The sequence below is a fragment of the Sprattus sprattus genome, assembly GCF_963457725.1.
Source record: "Sprattus sprattus genome assembly, chromosome: 17".
Lineage (NCBI taxonomy): Eukaryota > Metazoa > Chordata > Actinopteri > Clupeiformes > Clupeidae > Sprattus > Sprattus sprattus.
Window position 1 is genome coordinate 11532299 of NC_137915.1, and position 19907 is coordinate 11552205.

Here is a 19907-nt window from a genome sequence, read left to right on the forward strand (position 1 = left end):
CATTGCTCCTTCTAAATCATCATTACTGTATAAAGAAGAAATTTATTTTTTGGCAAAAACAATGATTTACTTTACCTTTAACAGTACTGAATGACCCAATTGCCCCCACCTTTCCATTCAAACCTAACTGGGGTGCAACAGCTGTCTATTTCTGCCACAGCCCTTATATGAGGGCCACTTGTTGCATATATAACAGAAAGTTGGGGCTGCTCACACTACAGTCTTTCATCCCATTACCCACAGGTAAGACAACCAGAGTAATCAAATGATAATTTGAAGTTTTACAAACATTTAAAGTTAACACAACAGTTCGTTGTGATTCTTTGATCACTCAAATGCTAATAATTAATATTCACATTTAAAGGCTTGAAAGGTAATCTCTTTAGTTTTCTTCTTCATTTCAGGTTAATCATTAGGAGAGTGAACATCAAAGGTACTGTAGCTGGTTTTGAAACTTGTGTCTGTACTGCACTCGTAAAACAGTATACTCAGCATGACATTAAGCTTACTTAAACATTGAGCTCATTATCTATACTGGATGTGTAATTTAACTGTGATATTAAAGTATATTTAACTACATTATGAATCATTTATAGATATTCACTGTGTCTTGCTGTGGTTGATCTGACTTGAACTGTGCTTGTCCTATCTCCATCAACTTAACTTAACTCTTGAATTATGCCGTTTTACAGTGAACTGTCTGACTAATGATTAGTTGCGGTTGGTCATATTTACACACTTTAACAAAAGTCATGCTGTCCAGTTGCCAGGCTTGAGATATTTTTTGTAAAATAGTTGTTCTTACTTGTCTGTGATGTGATTTTTATATTCTGACAATCCAATCTATCTAATGAACATTATCAAGGACTAAACCATGGGTGACGCGATGATGGCAGAGTTTGGGAAGGCGGCCTCGTTTCTGAGAAAATCAGATATGGAGCGTCTGGAGGCCCAGACTCGCCCCTTTGACATTAAGAAGGCATGCTTCGTGACGGATCCTGAGGTTGAATTTGTGAAGGGAATGATTGTCAGCAGAGACGGGGACAAAGTCACCGTTGATACTGAGTATGAGAAGGTAAACAAATCTGTTTCACTTGATTTTTTCACATTTTATTTGTTTTGAGATTACTTAGACACATTCTTTGTCATTTTATAAACGAAAGACTACAAAATGCATCTTTATTAATCATTATATTTAGATTTCCATGGCTGCAGGCCTGTGAAAAACACACAACTTTTGACTTCTGATGAATAATGTCCTGACTACAAAGAATTGTATGACTGACATATTCACTCCTTCTCAAAGACTGTCACTGTGAAAGATGTAGACTGCCACCCCCAGAATCCACCAAAGTACGACAAAATTGAGGACATGGCGATGTTAACCTTCCTGCACGAACCTGCTGTGCTGTTTAACCTCAAAGACCGTTATGCAGCCTGGATGATCTACGTGAGTACAATGACAAATGTGTCTTCTCAGGAGGTTCTCAGGAGATATGTTCGAACAAATCATGATCAATCTCATTCCTCTTTGGACAGACCTACTCTGGGTTGTTCTGTGTGACTGTCAATCCCTACAAGTGGCTGCCAGTGTACGACCAGGAAGTTGTTGAGGCTTACAGAGGCAAGAAGAGGACTGAAGCTCCTCCTCACATCTTCTCCATCTCTGACAATGCCTACCAATACATGCTTTCAGGTAAAAAGGTCTTCATATATTCAAATCAAACCAGAGTGTTGTGTACAAACATTAGTTACAGTGGTGGTTTTGGGCACACATAACGGAGCAATTGCTAATCGCTTACCAGATGCTAGCGGCTAAAACTAGCAAAATCTCTTGAAATGTGCTGACTTTGACACTATGACAAACAAGTTAGTCAACAACTGTCCTAACAGAGTCAAACATCAAGCAAGTGTAACACAAGACAAAGCAAGACGGCAAATAAGCTACTTACTAGTTCGGCAGACAGTAGAAACGGGGCGGCTTCAGGCAAACGTACAGAATGCAGTAATATGCCGATGGACCCTGGTATGACAATGGCAAGGAGGCGTTTCTTCATATTAAAAGTTTTTAAGCTGTTATTTGAAGGTAAAACTGCTTATCCTAACCCTAAACCTAAGCCTGAAGTACAATGACTACATAATGCCACTTTAACCCATTTAAGCCGGGAAAGCATTACCTCTGTTCTACCATTAAAGCCGGGAGCGCTGTTGCGTCATTCTACCTTTAAGGACAGGAAAGCGTTTATATTTTCCGGTATAAGGGGGGTTTTTGCCCAAATTGTCGGCCTCTGGGCCAATGAAATGCATCAGAATAGACACGTGATAGTGCCCCAAATGTTTTGCCATTATTAGCTTTAAAAAACATCGTTGGCTTTCTCGCTTTGCTAAGTAACGTCTCCTCCACGACAGCCAGGATTATAGCCAAGGAGTTAGCTCAAAGTAAATTAGGCAAGGAGTGAGTTGTGAGTACTGGTAGTTACAGAATATGGTTATCTGTAGTTGTTAACGATTGTTACTTGCTTAAATGTAGGTTTACTTGAGGTAAATGAAAGGGAATATGGTATCATAGAGGGCTATATTAACACTAAGCTAGCTTGCTATGTTGTTAAAACTTTCTCCAGTGAGCAAGAGTGTGAACGAGCGAATTATATCGACATCTCTCTATTCTTTGCATTATTATACATTCTAGTATTTCGAAACAATAATCAGTCCCTATCAGTGTTGGGCAAGTTACTTCAAAACGGGAATGCATAATTTATTACTTGTTACTGTCATTTTAAAGTAATTTGTTACATTACAATATTACTGTTTTTAAAATGTAAGGCATTACACTACTATTGTATTACTTGTAAGTTACTCGCACCAAAATCACTGGAAGTATGGATTTGGCAATCTTACTGTAATGAAGCTCAAGACGCTCAATTAGTGAATCACACATCCAGTGGAAGGTGATGTGGTATCTGTACTTATGGTAAACAGTATAACATAAAAGTCTGGCAAATTGTGATAGAAATACTGTAACTTTAGGCCTATAATAATTGGACTGTATTGTAATGTCTAAAAATATGACAGGATACAAAATTAGCATTTCTATGCCTTTATTATTTCCAACTTCACAGCATTAAGCATAGTTCATGCGTCATAAAAAAATCAAAAATTGTTTGCAACTGGATTAGTGTATGGGCTGTACACCTATGGTGGGGAGGCAGTACACATAGTACCTGGGCATCCAAGTCCTTTGTGAAGGTTTTTCGGCTTTGAAGTACATGCTGAAAATATAAGAAAATAGCCAGATTTCAAATTCAAGAGTCTAAGATATAAACACTACATATAAAGGGGCCTTACAATGTACAACCCAAATGAAACCAACTATTTTTGTAAGGTATGGCTGTGCTGACCATGAAGATTGAAATATTTGGGTGCATTAGGCTACCTGCCCCATGAGAACATTTACATTGAAAAATGAATGTGTGTCAAAATATTTTTTTCTATGGGACAGGTAGCACAGGCTAGTGCACCCCAATGTTTCAATGGTCATGTTTAGCACGCCCTTACAAAAATGCTCCACATTATATTTCAAAATTATAAAACGCATACATGTTTAGGCCCTAGGCTAGATCTAAAAAATAAAATAAAAATCCATATGGGACAGAAACAGGCAGTGCATCACACATTTTCAATATTAACCTTCAAATTCAAGTTCATCTTATGGTTTATTGTATTAAACATACTTCTTGTAGACTACGTTTCATCTTATACATTGACGTGGTTCACAATTACGTTATGTATCTGTTCTGATCTAGAACTATGTAGGTTAAACCAGATACATAGAAGGATTCTAGAAAGATAGAAAGATTCTATGGCTCTGGGCTAAACTAGTGTTTAATGATTTGTAGGTAAAGTGCACTTTAACAGAAAGACGCTTTATCCTACATGTACACTGTTTGGTAAAAGAGCTAAGTTAGTAACGTTACCTAGTATTTTCAGCTAACAAGCTAGCGGGTTATTCTGTGAAGAGGTGGGCTTTTAGGCGTATTTTTGATATGAAACTAAATCCCTGTGTTCAGTTAGATATGTAGCGGAACTAGAGACTGTCAATACATTTGTTTGCTTTGATAAGAGTCTTAAGTCAAACGATACAGCAACAGTGGTGGGTGAAGTAACATCACATAGCCTAGCCTAGGAGGGAGAACCTTGGTGCTAAATTAGGCTAACGTTAATTCTCTGAACTTGTCTGATCATGTTGATGGCCACATATTTCATTGTTTGTGATTCATTTTTTAAGCTATATTCTGAGAATGGAAAAGTACATTTTCATTTCATTTCACCACATTTAATTTAATTGTGACATGGCTTCAGAAGGAAAGTTACCTTAGCCCAGTAAGAAAAAAACATGTTGACGCAATGGTAGTGTGGGTATCATATCTGCAAGGATACCATATCTGAACGTTTTAGCCTTACCTTGTCATCATTGCTGCTAATGGCCACAGGGATCTTGCTGCCAATTTTTCGGAAAGCTGGCGATTCCACCGTTGAAAGCGGCATCGACTAGCCTTAAGGAAAAGGAAGTGGAACATTTTGCGCCGACGTTTCACCTCTGCTGATCTCGCGGTGATTTTGGCGAATTTGGATGAAGGAAAATAAAACACTTCATTCCAGGTTAAAAATGCATTGTAACGCGCGTTACTGACATTTGTACCGAGGTAAATATTACCAATTTTTTTTCTGTAATGCCTTACATTACCGCGTTACCGCAAAAAGCAATGCATTACAGTAATTCGTTACTTTTGTAACGCGTTACTCCCAACACTGGTCCCTATATAATGTTGTTTATAATCAGTTAATGCTACTGAATCCTCGTTTGACTTTATTATAGTGAATGCTTTGGTTGCCTTCCATTTCAGCCCAGCATACAGTATTTATCAGTTGATGAATAAGATGTACTTGAAATTTGTTTTGTTTTTTATTTGAATTATTCCAGTTTTTTCCCTTTGAATGGAATATTTGACACTAAACTAGTTAATCTGTATCTCAGTGATAGTATCCAAATGAGCAAAAAAAATATCACTGGTATGTAAAAACTACATGGACAACAAAATAGTTATAATTGTTGATCAAAATCTTATTCCCTTCTGCTCATAATACAACAAGTAAACAATTCAGAGGTTGACACTTTGAGGTCCATTCTCCATCCATAGTGTCCAAATGAGCATAAAATATCCCTGGTATGTAAAAACTACACGGACAACAAAATAGATGTTAATCGTATTCCCTTCTGCTCATAATAAAACAAGTAAACAACTCAAAAGTTAAAACTTTCCCTTTAAGAATTATAAACTTATAATTATATAGTTATATACTTTATTTCACTTTGTTATATACTTTGTCATATAGTCTATTTGATTTTTTTTTTTACTGTTTTGTGCTGATCCTGCACTTTTACATATTCTTTTTACTTTTGAGAAGGTGTATGTAAATATTGTAAATATTTGTAAATACAAATAATTCAAATTCCCATGAAAGCCACAGGTGTAAGCTCTCAAATACGTTTTGAATTGTGTTCCTATCTGTTACAGGGGCTGAGAAATCAGTAATGTAGTAGGCGTTGACACAGTTGCTGAATTTCTAGAAAAACTTCAGGTTTTAGGGGAGGTTTCTGAAATCGCCCATAGGTTTTACAGGCATTTTTTCCAGGCGTTTTAGGCCTAAATGGGTTAAAAGAAAAGTGCAAAGCGGTTTTCTATTATCTATCATATCACTGTGTGGTGTAAATGGTGCCCCCTGCAGCTGCAGGCGCCCCTGCTTGCTAAGAAGGTGCCTTGCACAGATCCTGTGTGAGAAAGGGGAAGGGGAGGGGGCACGGGGGACAGTTCACCTCTGGGTCACCCAAATGGATATTTCATATCTTTGGTATAATCACTACATGAACATATAAAAGATGTATAAAAAATCGTTCAAAAAATGAAATGTATTTGTTTGTTTTGTTTGTTTAGACAGGGAGAATCAGTCCTGCCTGATCACGTAAGTACACTATAGTAATGCTGTTTCTATTTCTGAATAAAGTGCTGGTATAAATTAATGACATAAAAAATACATTCCTTGCCATTCTTTCTAAGTGGAGAATCTGGTGCGGGTAAGACTGTGAACACCAAGAGAGTCATTCAGTACTTTGCCAGCATTGCTGCTGTAGGTGCAGGCAAGAAGGATCCGAATGACAAAAAGGTTGTTGAATTGAGACAGTGCCTCTTCTGTGTTTAATGCAAATCCCCCATAATCTTAATGTCAGTGACACTGATAGGTGTTTCTCTTCAGGGAACCCTGGAAGATCAAATCATACAGTGTAACCCTGCTCTGGAGGCCTTTGGTAATGCAAAGACCATCAGAAACGACAACTCCTCTAGATTTGTAAGTATAACTTAAGATTGTCAAAGGTAACTCAAGCAATGCACAACAATGCATTATGAATGTGAAATAACTGATTTCCATGTTTTTGTCAGGGTAAATTCATCAGAATCCACTTTGCTGCAAGTGGCAAACTGGCCTCTGCTGACATTGAGACATGTAAGTGAACTTCAGTTCAATTACATCAAATCAAAATCTATTAATCCTGAAATGCTGAAAAACTTTTATTTCCTCATCATTTGGCAGATCTCCTGGAGAAATCTAGGATAACTTTCCAGCTAAAGGCTGAGAGAGATTATCACATCTTCTACCAGATCCTCTCTTTGCGGAAACCAGAACTGCCGGGTTAGAATCCTCAAACTTTAACATAACATGACATCACATGTCACGTACTGAGGAAGAAACTGATGAGAACCATATTCTTCCATTTTAGACATGCTGCTCATCACAACCAACCCCTACGACTATGCTTTCATCTCCCAAGGACAGACCACAGTAGCATCCATTGATGATGGAGATGAGCTGATAGCTACTGATGTGAGTAAAGCTGCTGTTGTCTTTAAGTTAGTCTTCTGCTGGATAGAAACACATTGGATACTTTTTCTATTTGGTTCTGATCTGTTTTCATCTGTAGGAGCCCTGCAATGTCCCTGTCCTATTGAAGTATTACTATGTTAATAATAATAATAATACTTTTCTAGATACCCCAAGACGCTGTGTGATATAGGGTTACATATAGTTATATACACAGCTAGTGAGTGTAATTTCATCACTTACTCTATTATTTCCGCTACAGGAAGCTTTTGATGTGCTGGGCTTCACTGCAGAAGAGAAGATGAGCATTTACAAGCTGACTGGTGCCATCATGCACTATGGCAACTTGAAGTTCAAGCAGAAGCAGAGAGAGGAGCAGGCAGAGGCTGATGGCACTGAGGGTATGTTATCCAAACTGCTTCATTATGATGAAAAGCACCACTGTATCTTGACAGTCAATTTAACCTGACCACACTTAATAATAACCAAGGTTGTGACAAAGATTGTTTTTGAGCTACTAAACATCATGATATAACTACTCCTATTGAAGGTTTAGATCGATAGCTTCCCCAAAAAAACATGAAAAGAGCCCTAAGAGGTCACAAAATTGTATTCATATAATGTTTCAATGCATAAAGTATGTGTTTTTTTAAACAGATTTGGACAAGGCTTGTTATCTGATGAACTTGAACTCTGCTGAAGTCGTCAAGGCCTTATGTAATCCAAGAGTCAAAGTAGGAAATGAGTGGGTCACCAAGGGACAGAGTGTCCAACAGGTAGGAGAGATGCAAGTTTTGTCAGAACTTTGTCCCTTTGTCAATTAAGTATTAGGTTAAGGTATATTGAATGTATGTATTAATTTTGTTTCCATTATTAACCTTGCATTTCGAAGGTCTACTATGCCATTGGAGCCCTATCCAAGGCAATATATGAGAAGATGTTTAACTGGATGGTAGTGAGAATCAACAGCCAATTGGACACTAAACAAGCTCGCCAGTACTTCATTGGTGTGCTGGATATTGCTGGATTTGAGATCTTTGATGTGAGTTTGTAAAACAAAACAGACATCTAGTTAATAAAGAAACCTGATGCTATAAAAGGCCAACCACATGTCTATCTTCTTTATAGTTAAATACCTTTGAGCAACTATGCATCAACTTCACTAATGAGAAGCTGCAGCAGTTCTTCAACCACCACATGTTTGTGCTGGAGCAAGAGGAGTACAAGAAGGAGGGCATTGTGTGGGTTTTCATTGACTTCGGCATGGACTTGGCGGCGTGCATTGAACTCATTGAAAAGGTGTGTAAATCTATAGTTGATATGTATAATTATAACTTTTATTGTAAAAATGTCATTTTCTAAAACATTTTAAGATGTAGTTCAAGTTCCTTCCCTAGAGCAGTAAAATAACATGGTTGTTTCAGAAATTAACTTAAAATGTGCTACTAAGGAGCATGAATGTGATTTTAGATTTAGAGTTTTTAAGAGAAAAACATACCAACAATTATCTGATATTTCTTATGTCTGTTTAATCTACAGCCCATGGGGATCATGTCCATCCTTGAAGAGGAGTGCATGTTCCCCAAGGCCAGTGATGCTACATTTAAAGCCAAGCTTTATGACAACCACTTGGGCAAAAATGCCTGCTTCCAGAAGCCCAGGCCAATCAAGGGGAGACCAGAGTCCCATTTCTCCCTGGTTCACTATGCTGGAACTGTTGATTATAACATTTGCAACTGGCTGACGAAAAACAAGGACCCCCTCAATGATACAGTTGTGGGACTGTATCAAAAGTCATCAATGAAGATGCTGGGACAACTCTTTGAGGGATATGCTGGGGCTGAAGGGGCTGGTAAGCTATTTATCCATTACATAAAACACCACATTTTTTTTAGCACACAACTGCCAAATACGAGACAAAGAAAGAACATTGGCAAAAGATCAAATCTGAGGTACCCTCAAGGGTTTTTTAGTTTTTTTCCATTCAAAATTTGAATACTTTTAGTCCACATATAAATAAGAGTCATCAGGAATCTAATTTAACCTCAACTCCAAGCTGTAGACTGTATTAAATTATGGACATTTATACTTTTGCTGCAGATGCTCCAAAGAGCAAGGAAGCTGGTAAGAAGAAGAAAGGTGGTTCCTTCCAGACTGTGTCCGCTCTCCATAGGGTCAGTATGACTTACTAGTTCATGTATGATGTTTCTGTTCATTATGCATTGTACAAAGGGTCGGTGAAACCTGTTTTATTATCATAGTTCTATACCTGTGAAAGACATACTCATGCTGTTCCGAACTCTCATTAAGCAAATACAAAAAAATCTTACAACAGGAGAACCTGAACAAGCTGATGACCAACTTGAGGTCGACTCACCCCCACTTTGTGCGCTGCCTCATCCCCAATGAAACCAAGACTCCTGGGGCCATGGAGAATCCTTTGGTCATGCACCAGCTGCGCTGTAACGGTGTGCTGGAAGGCATCAGGATCTGCAGAAAGGGCTTCCCCAACAGGATCCAGTATCCAGACTTCAAACAGAGGTAAAATCTGTTAATTGTTTGTCCTGACTATATGATAACACTAAGAGGACATATCAAACAGACCATTTCACTTTTTTTCAGATACCGTATCCTGAATCCTGCTGCTATCCCTGAGGGACAGTTCATTGACGGCAAGAAAGGAGCAGAGAAACTGCTGGGATCTCTAGATATTGACCATGACCAGTACAGATTTGGACACACTAAGGTGTTTCATTGTATAATGTTCCTATATACACACCTACAATATTAAATCAGCATGTTTTGTTAAGCCTAATGAAACTCTAAACGCCCAAAACTGTTGATTTTAAGGTGTTCTTCAAAGCCGGTCTCCTAGGTGGCCTTGAGGAGATGAGAGACGACCGTCTCACTGTCATCATGACTGGCATCCAAGCAAATGGTCGCAGTAAACTAGCAAGAGTTGAATTCCAGAAGATTGTCGCACGCAGGTAAATTGGTTTATTAATTAAATGAGAGGGTCATACTACCGGAGTGACCACTTCTGGAAAATATCATAAAATGCATTTGTTTTTCTACATATGTTGTTTTTCTATATATTATAGCATGTTTACATTATTGCAAAATGTCTATACATGATATTCGGGACAAAAACCTTCATGGTTCTTGAAATGTATTATGGTTGATTTAAAACAAATACTGCCTAACTGATGGCTCTAATAGGAATACATGTTCAAAGAAAATACTGTATCAGTTAGCTGTAACCAAACGGTGTGTTAAAGGGTCAAACAAAAGGAAATTTCCGCATGATGACCTGGGTCCATCTTCACAAAGGACCTTAAAGCTGAAAGAAGCTCTTAACGTTCTGGTATAGGAACATTTTCCCAAAATAATGGCCATATCAATCTCTACTTTGGGACTTTTAAAGAGTAAATCACAATGACACTTAGCACTGATAGTAGCACCTAACCCTGGGAGAACTAAGAGGAGTCAAGAGGACTCATAACACACCAACTCCTAGAAGATAGTGGGTTGTGAAGCGTTTTCCGTTATAAATTATGAATTTATCTGTCTTTGCAATACGCCCTAAAGTGCACGCCTAATCACCGGCACAGACCTGTCACTCATCAATCAATCACCAAGGTCACTGAAAGCAAGCTCATGACTTGATGTCAGCCAGCTTTGGTAAAAGGATTTTTGGAGAAAACTTTCAGTTATAAACTTTTAGTGTAACCCAGGAGTACACTCAGGTAAGTTCAAATGCTTTGTTAATACGGGTCCTGGAGTTTGTTCTAATAAAATAAATGTAATCGTCATAACACTTTTATTTTCAATTTGTTATTTTGGGAATCAATTTGGAGGAAATATTTGCAATGCATAAGATTTAAGATCAACTCCCTTTCCTTGATCACACAGCAAAGAATCAATCCTAATCATCTTCCAACATATTTCTTCAGAATGCAGTAGAGCCTTTTATTTTTAAAGTGAAAAGTGTTGCATTCAGCATTCAGTTCCCAAGAAGCTCTCCTTCTTATCAAGTATGAAATGTATGTGGAGAATTTGACATCCTTGTTTTGGTTAAATGGCCTTTCCTTTCCTTCCAGTTTCATTTTACAAAAACTCTAAGGGCAAAACATAAATGTTGTGATTCATGTGAACAGACAATTGCTGAATTTCAATCCATACTCACACACTACTATAAATTCAGTTAATGGGTACAAAGGTTGAGCCGATGGTAAACTTGAATGTGAACATGTGCTACACGTTGTACATGTTATCACTGAAACATGCCTATCACATTTCTTCCTGTGCTCGGATGAGAAAATGGCCATATAATGACAATAACTCACATCAACCATATTCTTCAACAATTTCCTGTTTTTTGCACACATGATATGACTTTCTTTCCCTTCCAAATTTTAAGGGATGCCCTGCTCGTGATTCAGTGGAATGTCCGTGCATTCATGGGTGTCAAGAATTGGCCCTGGATGAAGATGTACTTCAAGATCAAGCCCCTGTTGAAATCAGCTGAATCTGAGAAAGAGATGGCCAACATGAAGGAAGAATTCCTGAAACTGAAGGATGCCTACGCTAAATCTGAGACTCGTAGAAAAGAGCTGGAGGAGAAAATGGTTTCTATTCTCCAAGAGAAGAATGACCTGCAACTTACAGTTCAGACTGTGAGTAAAGCTTATTTTCAGTATTTATAACAATTGCATTTAATTATATATTTGTTTGACAAATAAATGTATAGAGTGGAAACATTTGTAAAATGAGCATTAAGCTGCCAAGGCCATTTTCACCTAGAGCAATGAATTACTCTTCACAGGAACAAGATGCTCTTGGTGATGCTGAGGAACGTTGTGAGGGTCTGATCAAGAGCAAGATCCAGCTTGAGGCCAAAAGCAAAGAGCTGACTGAGAGACTGGAAGATGAGGAAGAGATGAATGCAGAGCTGACTGCTAAGAAGAGGAAGTTGGAGGATGAGTGCTCTGAGCTCAAGAAGGACATTGATGATCTGGAGCTAACACTGGCTAAAGTGGAGAAAGAGAAACATGCCACTGAGAATAAGGTCAGTGCATGTGTAATAGGTGCAAGGTGATGGTAAGGGAACTCCCTTTGCTTAAATGTTTTCATTCTTTCTATTCATTTAGGTTAAAAACCTGACTGAGGAGATGGCAGCTCTTGATGAAATCATTGCCAAGCTGACCAAGGAGAAGAAAGCTCTACAGGAGGCTCATCAGCAAACGCTGGATGACCTTCAGAGTGAGGAGGACAAAGTCAACACTCTGACTAAGGCCAAAGCCAAGCTGGAGCAGCAAGTTGATGATGTGTGTGTCCAGTTATCACCTTTTTCAAATCTTTGTGTATTGTGCTTGTGTCTGAAAAATGCAAAAACAATACCTTTTCTACTCGTTTTCAGCTTGAGGGCTCCCTGGAACAGGAAAAGAAGCTAAGGATGGATCTGGAGAGAGCTAAGAGGAAGCTTGAGGGTGACTTAAAGTTGACCCAGGAAAATGTGATGGACCTAGAGAATGACAAACAGCAGCTAGAGGAAAGGATGAAAAAGTATGTTTTCTGGATCACACATGAGACAAAACTAAAACCATTTATTGCATTCATGAACAATCCAAAAAACTATTTTGTCTACTTTAAAGACGATGAAATCTGTTTGTTTTTTTGTACCACAGGAAAGACTTTGATATGAGCCAGCTTACCAGCAAGATTGAAGATGAGCAAGCTATGGGAGCACAGCTCCAAAAGAAACTGAAGGAACTGCAGGTACAGAGGAAACTAGGGGTGTAAAAAATAACCGATACGTATCGACGTCCGTTTTTAGCGTGTAAGATACGACTACATCGATGGGTGAAGTCCCGGATTAGAATTAAAATGACATGAACCGGTCTTTGCCCGATTTAAAAGTTATGAACCGGTTCACAAGCGTTTGTCTCTCTGTTAAATTGCTACGCTATGCTAGGCAAAACTCTCACTCGCTGACCTGTTGCATTTGATCTCAGTCACAACAATGACAGCCTGTCATTGGCCAAAGCCCGCATAGCATAAGCCAATCAGCGGTATTCTCACAAATAATGCCCCGAGGTACAAGGAGGTAGACCTGGAGAGAACGACAGATTACAACTCCCATTCATTACAATGCCATTATGGCCAATGCTATGTTACCTACGCTTTTAACTCAATAGACAATGCTATGCTAGCTATGCTATTCATTTCAATGGCCAAAGCTATGCTAGCTACGCTATTCATTTCAAAGGCCAATGCTATGCTAGCTACTTAAGCCAAGGAAGAAAAATCGTTGATGATTCTACGCACATCCTCGGATTTAAATAATTATACTAATAATATATAGGAGGATATTTGTATCATTAACAATTATGATTAACATTTATAGTCATGATTCTGAAACCAAGCCATCGTGATGTCCTAAAATAAATAAAGCACTATACGAACACCGCAAATGGCAGTGATTAAATATACAAGCTTCTAAACTCAATCGCGTGTATATAGCCATAGTGTACTAGAATGGACACATCTACATTCTGCAACAGTACCTCCACCTCTGCAACGGTGGATTTAGGTCTGGGCTTACCGGTGCTCGCTTTGACATGATTTTGATCAGTCTGAAGTTGCTTACGCTTTGCCTGTGAAGTGTGCACACATTGCAATAGCATGCCCTTATAAGTAGCTGGCAGGGCGTTTCTGTATGCAAGAACACATTTCGAGGCGTTCATGAATCCGGCAGAGATCTTTTCTGAGGTTGGGAAGAAGATCTGTAAGAAGATACATAAGAAAATGTTCAAGAATGAGGTCCATTGTTTCCTCACAACGCAGTGTATTCAATTATTGAATCACATTGAATCACATTAAATCGCATTGAATTGCATCGAATCGTATCGAATCGTATCGCATCGAATCGTACTGAATCGTTTTTTATCAACATGCATCTTTTTTTGTATTGTATCGTGCCCATGTATCGAGATACGTATCGGATCGTCTTTTTCATGAAAGATTCGCACCCCTAGAGGAAATAAATGGTATAAAAACTGAGTATACAATATGAAATTTCATCTGTACACATTCATGTTTTCTTGAAAAAAGGCCCGAATTGAGGAGCTAGAAGAAGAGCTGGAGGCTGAGAGAGCTGCCAGGGCCAAAGTTGAGAAGCAGCGGGCAGATTTGGCCAGAGAGCTGGAGGAGATCAGTGAGAGGCTGGAGGAGGCTGGAGGTGCCACTGCTGCCCAAATTGAGATGAACAAGAAGAGGGAGGCTGAGTTCCAGAAGTTGCGCAGAGACCTTGAAGAGTCCACTCTGCAGCATGAGGCCACCGCTGCCACACTCAGGAAGAAGCAGGCAGACAGTGTAGCTGACCTCGGCGAGCAGATTGACAACCTTCAGAGAGTGAAACAAAAGCTTGAGAAGGAGAAGAGTGAACTCCGTCTGGAGCTGGATGATGTTGCCTCTAACATGGAGCAGGTTTCCAAAGCTAAGGTAAAGTATGAAAACGTTTGTGAACAACAGTGTTTACATATCTAGAGTCCAGATGTTTTGGATCTTTCTATTTTCATGAACAATTTTCGTTGTTCAGGGAAACTTGGAAAAAATGTGCAGGACCTTGGAGGATCAGATGACTGAATATAGGACAAAGTATGAAGAAGCCCAGCGCGGCATCAATGATTTTTCTATGCAGAAGGCTAAGCTTCAAACTGAAAATGGTATATAACAGTAACACTGACATAACATGTTTAAACATTAACACTCTCATGACAAGCTATCTTGACTAACCATCATATCTCAATCAAACAGGGGAGCTTTCCCGGCAACTAGAAGAGAAGGATTCTCTTGTCTCTCAGCTAACTAGAGGCAAACAATCCTACACTCAACAGGTTGAAGACCTTAAAAGACAACTGGAGGAAGAAATCAAGGTGTTTAGAAACTATACTATAACATGAATTGCATGAATGATTAACATACTGTTACAGCATATTGGAAGGTCAATATTAATGTATTAATTTTGGTTCTGAAAACTTTTGACTTATTAGCTACTTCTATGATACACTTTCCCCAGGCTAAGAATGCGCTAGCCCATGCAGTGCAGTCTGCTCGCCATGATGCTGACCTCCTAAGGGAGCAGTTTGAGGAGGAGCAGGAGGCCAAGGCTGAGCTGCAGCGCAGTCTCTCCAAGGCCAACTCTGAGGTGGCTCAGTGGAGAACCAAGTACGAGACTGATGCTGTCCAGAGGACTGAGGAGCTGGAAGATGCAAAGTAAGGCCCCCTGACCCGACTGAATGAACGGTTTAAAATCAAAGACTAAACATGGCCAGTGCCATCATCATGCACACTTTTAATGTATTCTTACTCAGGAAAAAGCTGGCTCAGCGTCTGCAAGATGCAGAGGAAGCTGTGGAGGCTGTTAATGCTAAATGCTCCTCCCTGGAGAAAACTAAGCATAGACTGCAAAATGAGATTGAAGATCTCATGGTAGATGTGGAGAGATCCAATGCTGCTGCTGCTGCCCTGGACAAGAAGCAAAGAAACTTTGACAAGGTTGTGTACCCATTTCTCCCAACTTCCAACACGGAATACATATTTATGTAATATCGCATGAAAACTCATGCTCCATATTTCAATTTGATCAGGTCCTAGCGGAGTGGAAGCAAAAGTATGAGGAAGCTCAGACTGAACTGGAGAGCTCCCAGAAAGAGGCCAGATCTCTTGGCACTGAGCTCTTCAAACTCAAGAACTCTTATGAGGAATCTCTGGATCACCTGGAGACCATGAAGAGGGAGAACAAAAACCTCCAAGGTCGGTATAGACATTAAATCTCTGCCAAGTGCATGAAAGGTGAAGTATTTCAATTTTTGTATATGAACACAGTTTTGCTTACCCCATAGAGGAAATATCTGATCTCACTGAGCAACTTGGTGAGACTGGCAAGAGCATTCATGAACTTGAAAAGGTCAGAAAGCAACTTGAGCAAGAAAAGGCAGAGATTCAAACTGCTTTAGAGGAAGCAGAGGTATGTCAAAAATAATAAAAAAATGGTCAGTATGACTAGGACTGTTTCTTAGACTTTCTAAGGAATGTTCTAGGAGTATATAATAATGTGCACGTATATGTCAACAGGGTACTCTAGAGCATGAGGAGGGTAAAATCCTTAGAGCTCAGCTGGAGTTCAACCAGGTCAAAGCTGACATTGAACGTAAACTTACTGAGAAGGATGAGGAGATGGAGCAGGCCAAGAGGAACCAGCAGAGGGTGGTGGAAACCCTGCAGAGCTCCCTGGAGTCTGAGACTCGCAGCAGGAATGAGGCTCTCAGGCTGAAGAAAAAGATGGAGGGAGACCTCAATGAGATGGAGATCCAGCTCAGCCAGGCCAACAGGCAGGCATCTGAGGCCCAGAAGCAGCTCAAGGGTCTCCATGGGCATCTGAAGGTTAAAAAGCAGTACATAACCTCAGTCATAACTGTAGATGCAAATATGTCCATGTACATTTACGATTTCTCAAATCTTTCCATCATAGGACTCTCAGCTTCATCTGGATGAAGCTGTCCGTGCTAACGATGATCTCAAAGAAAACACTGCAATTGTGGAGAGACGCAACAATCTGCTGCAGGCTGAACTGGATGAGCTGAGGTCCCTGGTGGAGCAGACTGAGAGAGGCCGGAAACTGGCTGAACAGGAGCTGCTCGACGTCAGCGAGAGGGTGCAGCTTCTGCACTCTCAGGTAAAATCCAAAACATGGTGGTTCTTTTGACTAATTCATACTGCGACACAGACTATCATGAACATTTTTGTCTTCCCACATAGAACACCAGCCTGCTAAACCAGAAAAAGAAGCTAGAGACTGATACATCCCAGCTGCAGACTGAAGTGGAAGAGGCTGTGCAGGAGTGCAGGAATGCTGAGGAAAAAGCCAAGAAGGCCATCACTGATGCTGCCATGATGGCAGAGGAGCTGAAGAAGGAGCAGGACACCAGTTCTCACTTGGAGCGCATGAAGAAGAACATGGAGCAGACCATCAAGGACCTGCAGCACCGTCTGGATGAAGCTGAGCAAATTGCCATGAAGGGCGGCAAGAAGCAGATCCAGAAGCTAGAGTCCAGGGTGAGAGCTCTATTTTACTGATTTGTGTTTTTGGCTTGATGAGTAAGGATATATTTGCCAAATATAGTTTTGATGTTTGGTTCATGTGTCTACATAGATGAGGGAGCTTGAAAATGAGGTTGAGATTGAGCAACGGAAGGCTGGTGATTCTGTCAAGGGGATCCGTAAATATGAGAGACGCATTAAGGAGCTCACCTACCAGGTAAGTTTAATTTCATAAAATGTCTGGAAAAAGGTCTCTGTGTGTCCCTCATATCAAATAGATAAACAGTAATAAAACGTCTACTAACCTCTCAATCTACAGACTGAAGAAGACAAGAAGAATCTGCATCGTCTCCAGGACCTCGTGGACAAACTGCAGATGAAGGTCAAGTCCTATAAGAGAACAGCAGAGGAGGCTGTAAGTTTCCCATAATTCATCACTAATTTCATTCAAACATACAGAGATCTTTTACCTAATTCCGTGACTAATTATGTTTTTCAGGAGGAGCTGGCCAATGGCAGCATGGGCAAGTTCCGCAAGCTGCAGCATGAGTTGGATGAGGCTGAGGAGAGAGCTGATATTGCTGAGTCTCAGGTCAACAAGATGAAAACCAAGAGCCGTGATGCAGGTGGCAAGGTAAATTCACACGCTCAAATCTAGAAAATCCACTATCAATGTTTTTCATTGAAAAAGTCCATTGATATTGCATGGCAAGTATCTGCCTACTAATCACATGGGTCTATGGGTAATACTGGAACGGCCAAGCAATTCACACCACCTAGAACAACAGAGTCTGTCTTTTTTGAGTTGCATTTAAATTTCAAGTGATCATGGCCATCAGCATGCAAGCAAAGTAAAGCCATCAAAGTCTACAAAACCCTAATTAGGTTTTTACGACACCAGCTTGTCAACTTTAAAATCATGTGATCATGAGATTTATTTCTATATAAACTGTAAAATCAGTCCTGAAATCTCATTATTTATAGGACATTGAAAATCCTTAAGACTACTTAAATAAGCCAGTTTGATGTTAGAAATGGCAACGAATCATTAATTAATCAATGATGACCCCCTCGGCCAATAATGCTTAAACTCCCACTCTAACCTGAGGCATAACCTTTTATCTGACAAGAAAAATCACAGAACTATGGTCTCTACCAGCAGCTTTTTAGCCAATCACAACCAAAACTAGTGGGCAGAAATTCACCTTGATAACCTGTTTACCTGATCAAGATACATATTTGTTAAACAGTAAATTACCTGTTTGATTAAAACTGATTATACATTTATTTTCTTTCCCTTGCAGAAAGGTCTGGATCAAGAGTGAAGCTCTGACTTGGACCTTTCCTAAGAGCATGTCTGCCTTCCAGTGATTAAGAAAGGTTGTCCTTTTAGCTGTGATTTATTTCTGTATAAACTGACATTTTAAATTGTAAATGTATAGGATATTAAAGTCCTTAACATTACTTGCCTTTTTGAGGTTAGAGATGGCAAAATGATCATGAATTAATCAATAATGACCCCTCAGCCAATATCAAGGTACATATTTGTTGAACAGTAAATTACTTTGATTAAAACAGATAATATTTATATTTTCTTTCCCTTGCAGAAAGGTCATGATGAAGAGTGAAGCTCTGACTTGGACCTTTCCTAAGAGCATGTCTGCCTTACAGTGATTCAGTTGTCCTTTCAGCTGTGCTGTATTAGAGTATATTGAATAAAAAGCGTGTCGAAAATATCATTCTGGTTGTCTTATTTTAGTGTATGCTAGCACCTGATTAGTTATTGATGAAAAACCATCAAATAATACAGCGCAAGGCAGTTGGCACAATATAAATATGTATTCTAAAGCTTGCTTTTGAAAAATGTAAAAATGCATTATGTACATGTTACTATTAACAGAACTGTGACCAGAATTTTGATGAAGGCCAGTCAGTTGCATATGTGTGTGGGAATATATTGTTAGGGTGCCGAAAATCTCTTAAAATCACAGAAGAATCGTTACTTTCAACATAACTTATACTGGTCTTGGGTCACTAGGGGCGCGGAAAAGATTACCTTAAAACTAAATACTTTTAAACATGGCACTGAAGTACCTCACTTCTTTACATATCCAGAAAAGTAATGCTAAAGGTTGAGAAACACTGAACTATGTAAAACACTGTGTCCATAATGACTTCTGTGTATCTACTAAATTAATCTACTGTACAACAATGCATCTCCACTAGTACTACAGGGGAATCATCATGTGACAGATACAGAAATAGGGTTGGCAAGACAGTAGACAAAAGAGATTGTAGGAGCCAAATTAACTTTTATGTTTATTCTTATGCTATCTTTCTTTATTAGTACGTGCGTGTGGGTGTGTATGTAAGAATGGATGAGTGACACTATGGCCGTAGGTGTATTTGCCCCCACCTAGAAGACACCTGAACAAACCTGAGAGGCTGAAGGTGGAGCCCAAGGGGGAAAGGCCTTAAAAGCCAGGAGCCACAGCATCTGGGTGTGGCTGAGGAAGGCAACAGTTTTTTGACCGTGTGCCAGGACGAGACAGGACGACAAAGGAGAACTGCTTTACAAAAGACTCTTTAGTTTAATATCTTTTATTTTATTTGCTACAATTTGTAATCCACCATTCTACAATAAACGGTAAAAGGGATCAACTGGACTCACCTCTACTTCTCATCATTTCTACACGCGTCAGAACTAAATCCAACTCAGCCACCAGTAGTAGTAAAATAGGAATTGCTGCTACAGAGATGTCTTTTAGTTCACCTGATCAATTTAAATGGACTTAACTTAACATCTTCTGTCTTCATCACGTGAACATCCCCCCACAGTGAAAACATTACAAAAAAGCTTAAATAAT

The 19907-nt window shown here is 39.4% G+C and overlaps 1 protein-coding gene across 1 annotated transcript; it reads left to right on the forward strand.

Annotated features, from left to right (window-relative positions):
- Positions 1–401: 401 nt before the first annotated feature.
- Positions 402–18769, forward strand: LOC308378716 (myosin-7-like). The gene is made up of 39 exons (XM_080855686.1): positions 402–433; positions 866–1075; positions 1307–1450; positions 1540–1696; positions 5994–6021; positions 6117–6222; positions 6313–6405; positions 6498–6561; positions 6649–6747; positions 6836–6939; positions 7199–7337; positions 7594–7712; positions 7829–7978; positions 8065–8235; positions 8476–8788; positions 9037–9110; positions 9272–9477; positions 9559–9682; positions 9787–9923; positions 11357–11612; positions 11762–12004; positions 12087–12263; positions 12356–12501; positions 12624–12714; positions 14050–14439; positions 14537–14663; positions 14755–14873; positions 15017–15213; positions 15312–15495; positions 15588–15753; positions 15843–15967; positions 16075–16383; positions 16472–16675; positions 16759–17055; positions 17153–17257; positions 17360–17455; positions 17540–17674; positions 18345–18420; positions 18648–18769. The coding sequence occupies exons 2-38, from the start codon at positions 875–877 to the stop codon at positions 18363–18365; spliced, it is 5817 nt and encodes a 1938-aa protein (XP_080711812.1). The 5' UTR covers positions 402–433; positions 866–874; the 3' UTR covers positions 18366–18420; positions 18648–18769.
- The last annotated feature ends 1138 nt before the right edge of the window (positions 18770–19907 follow it).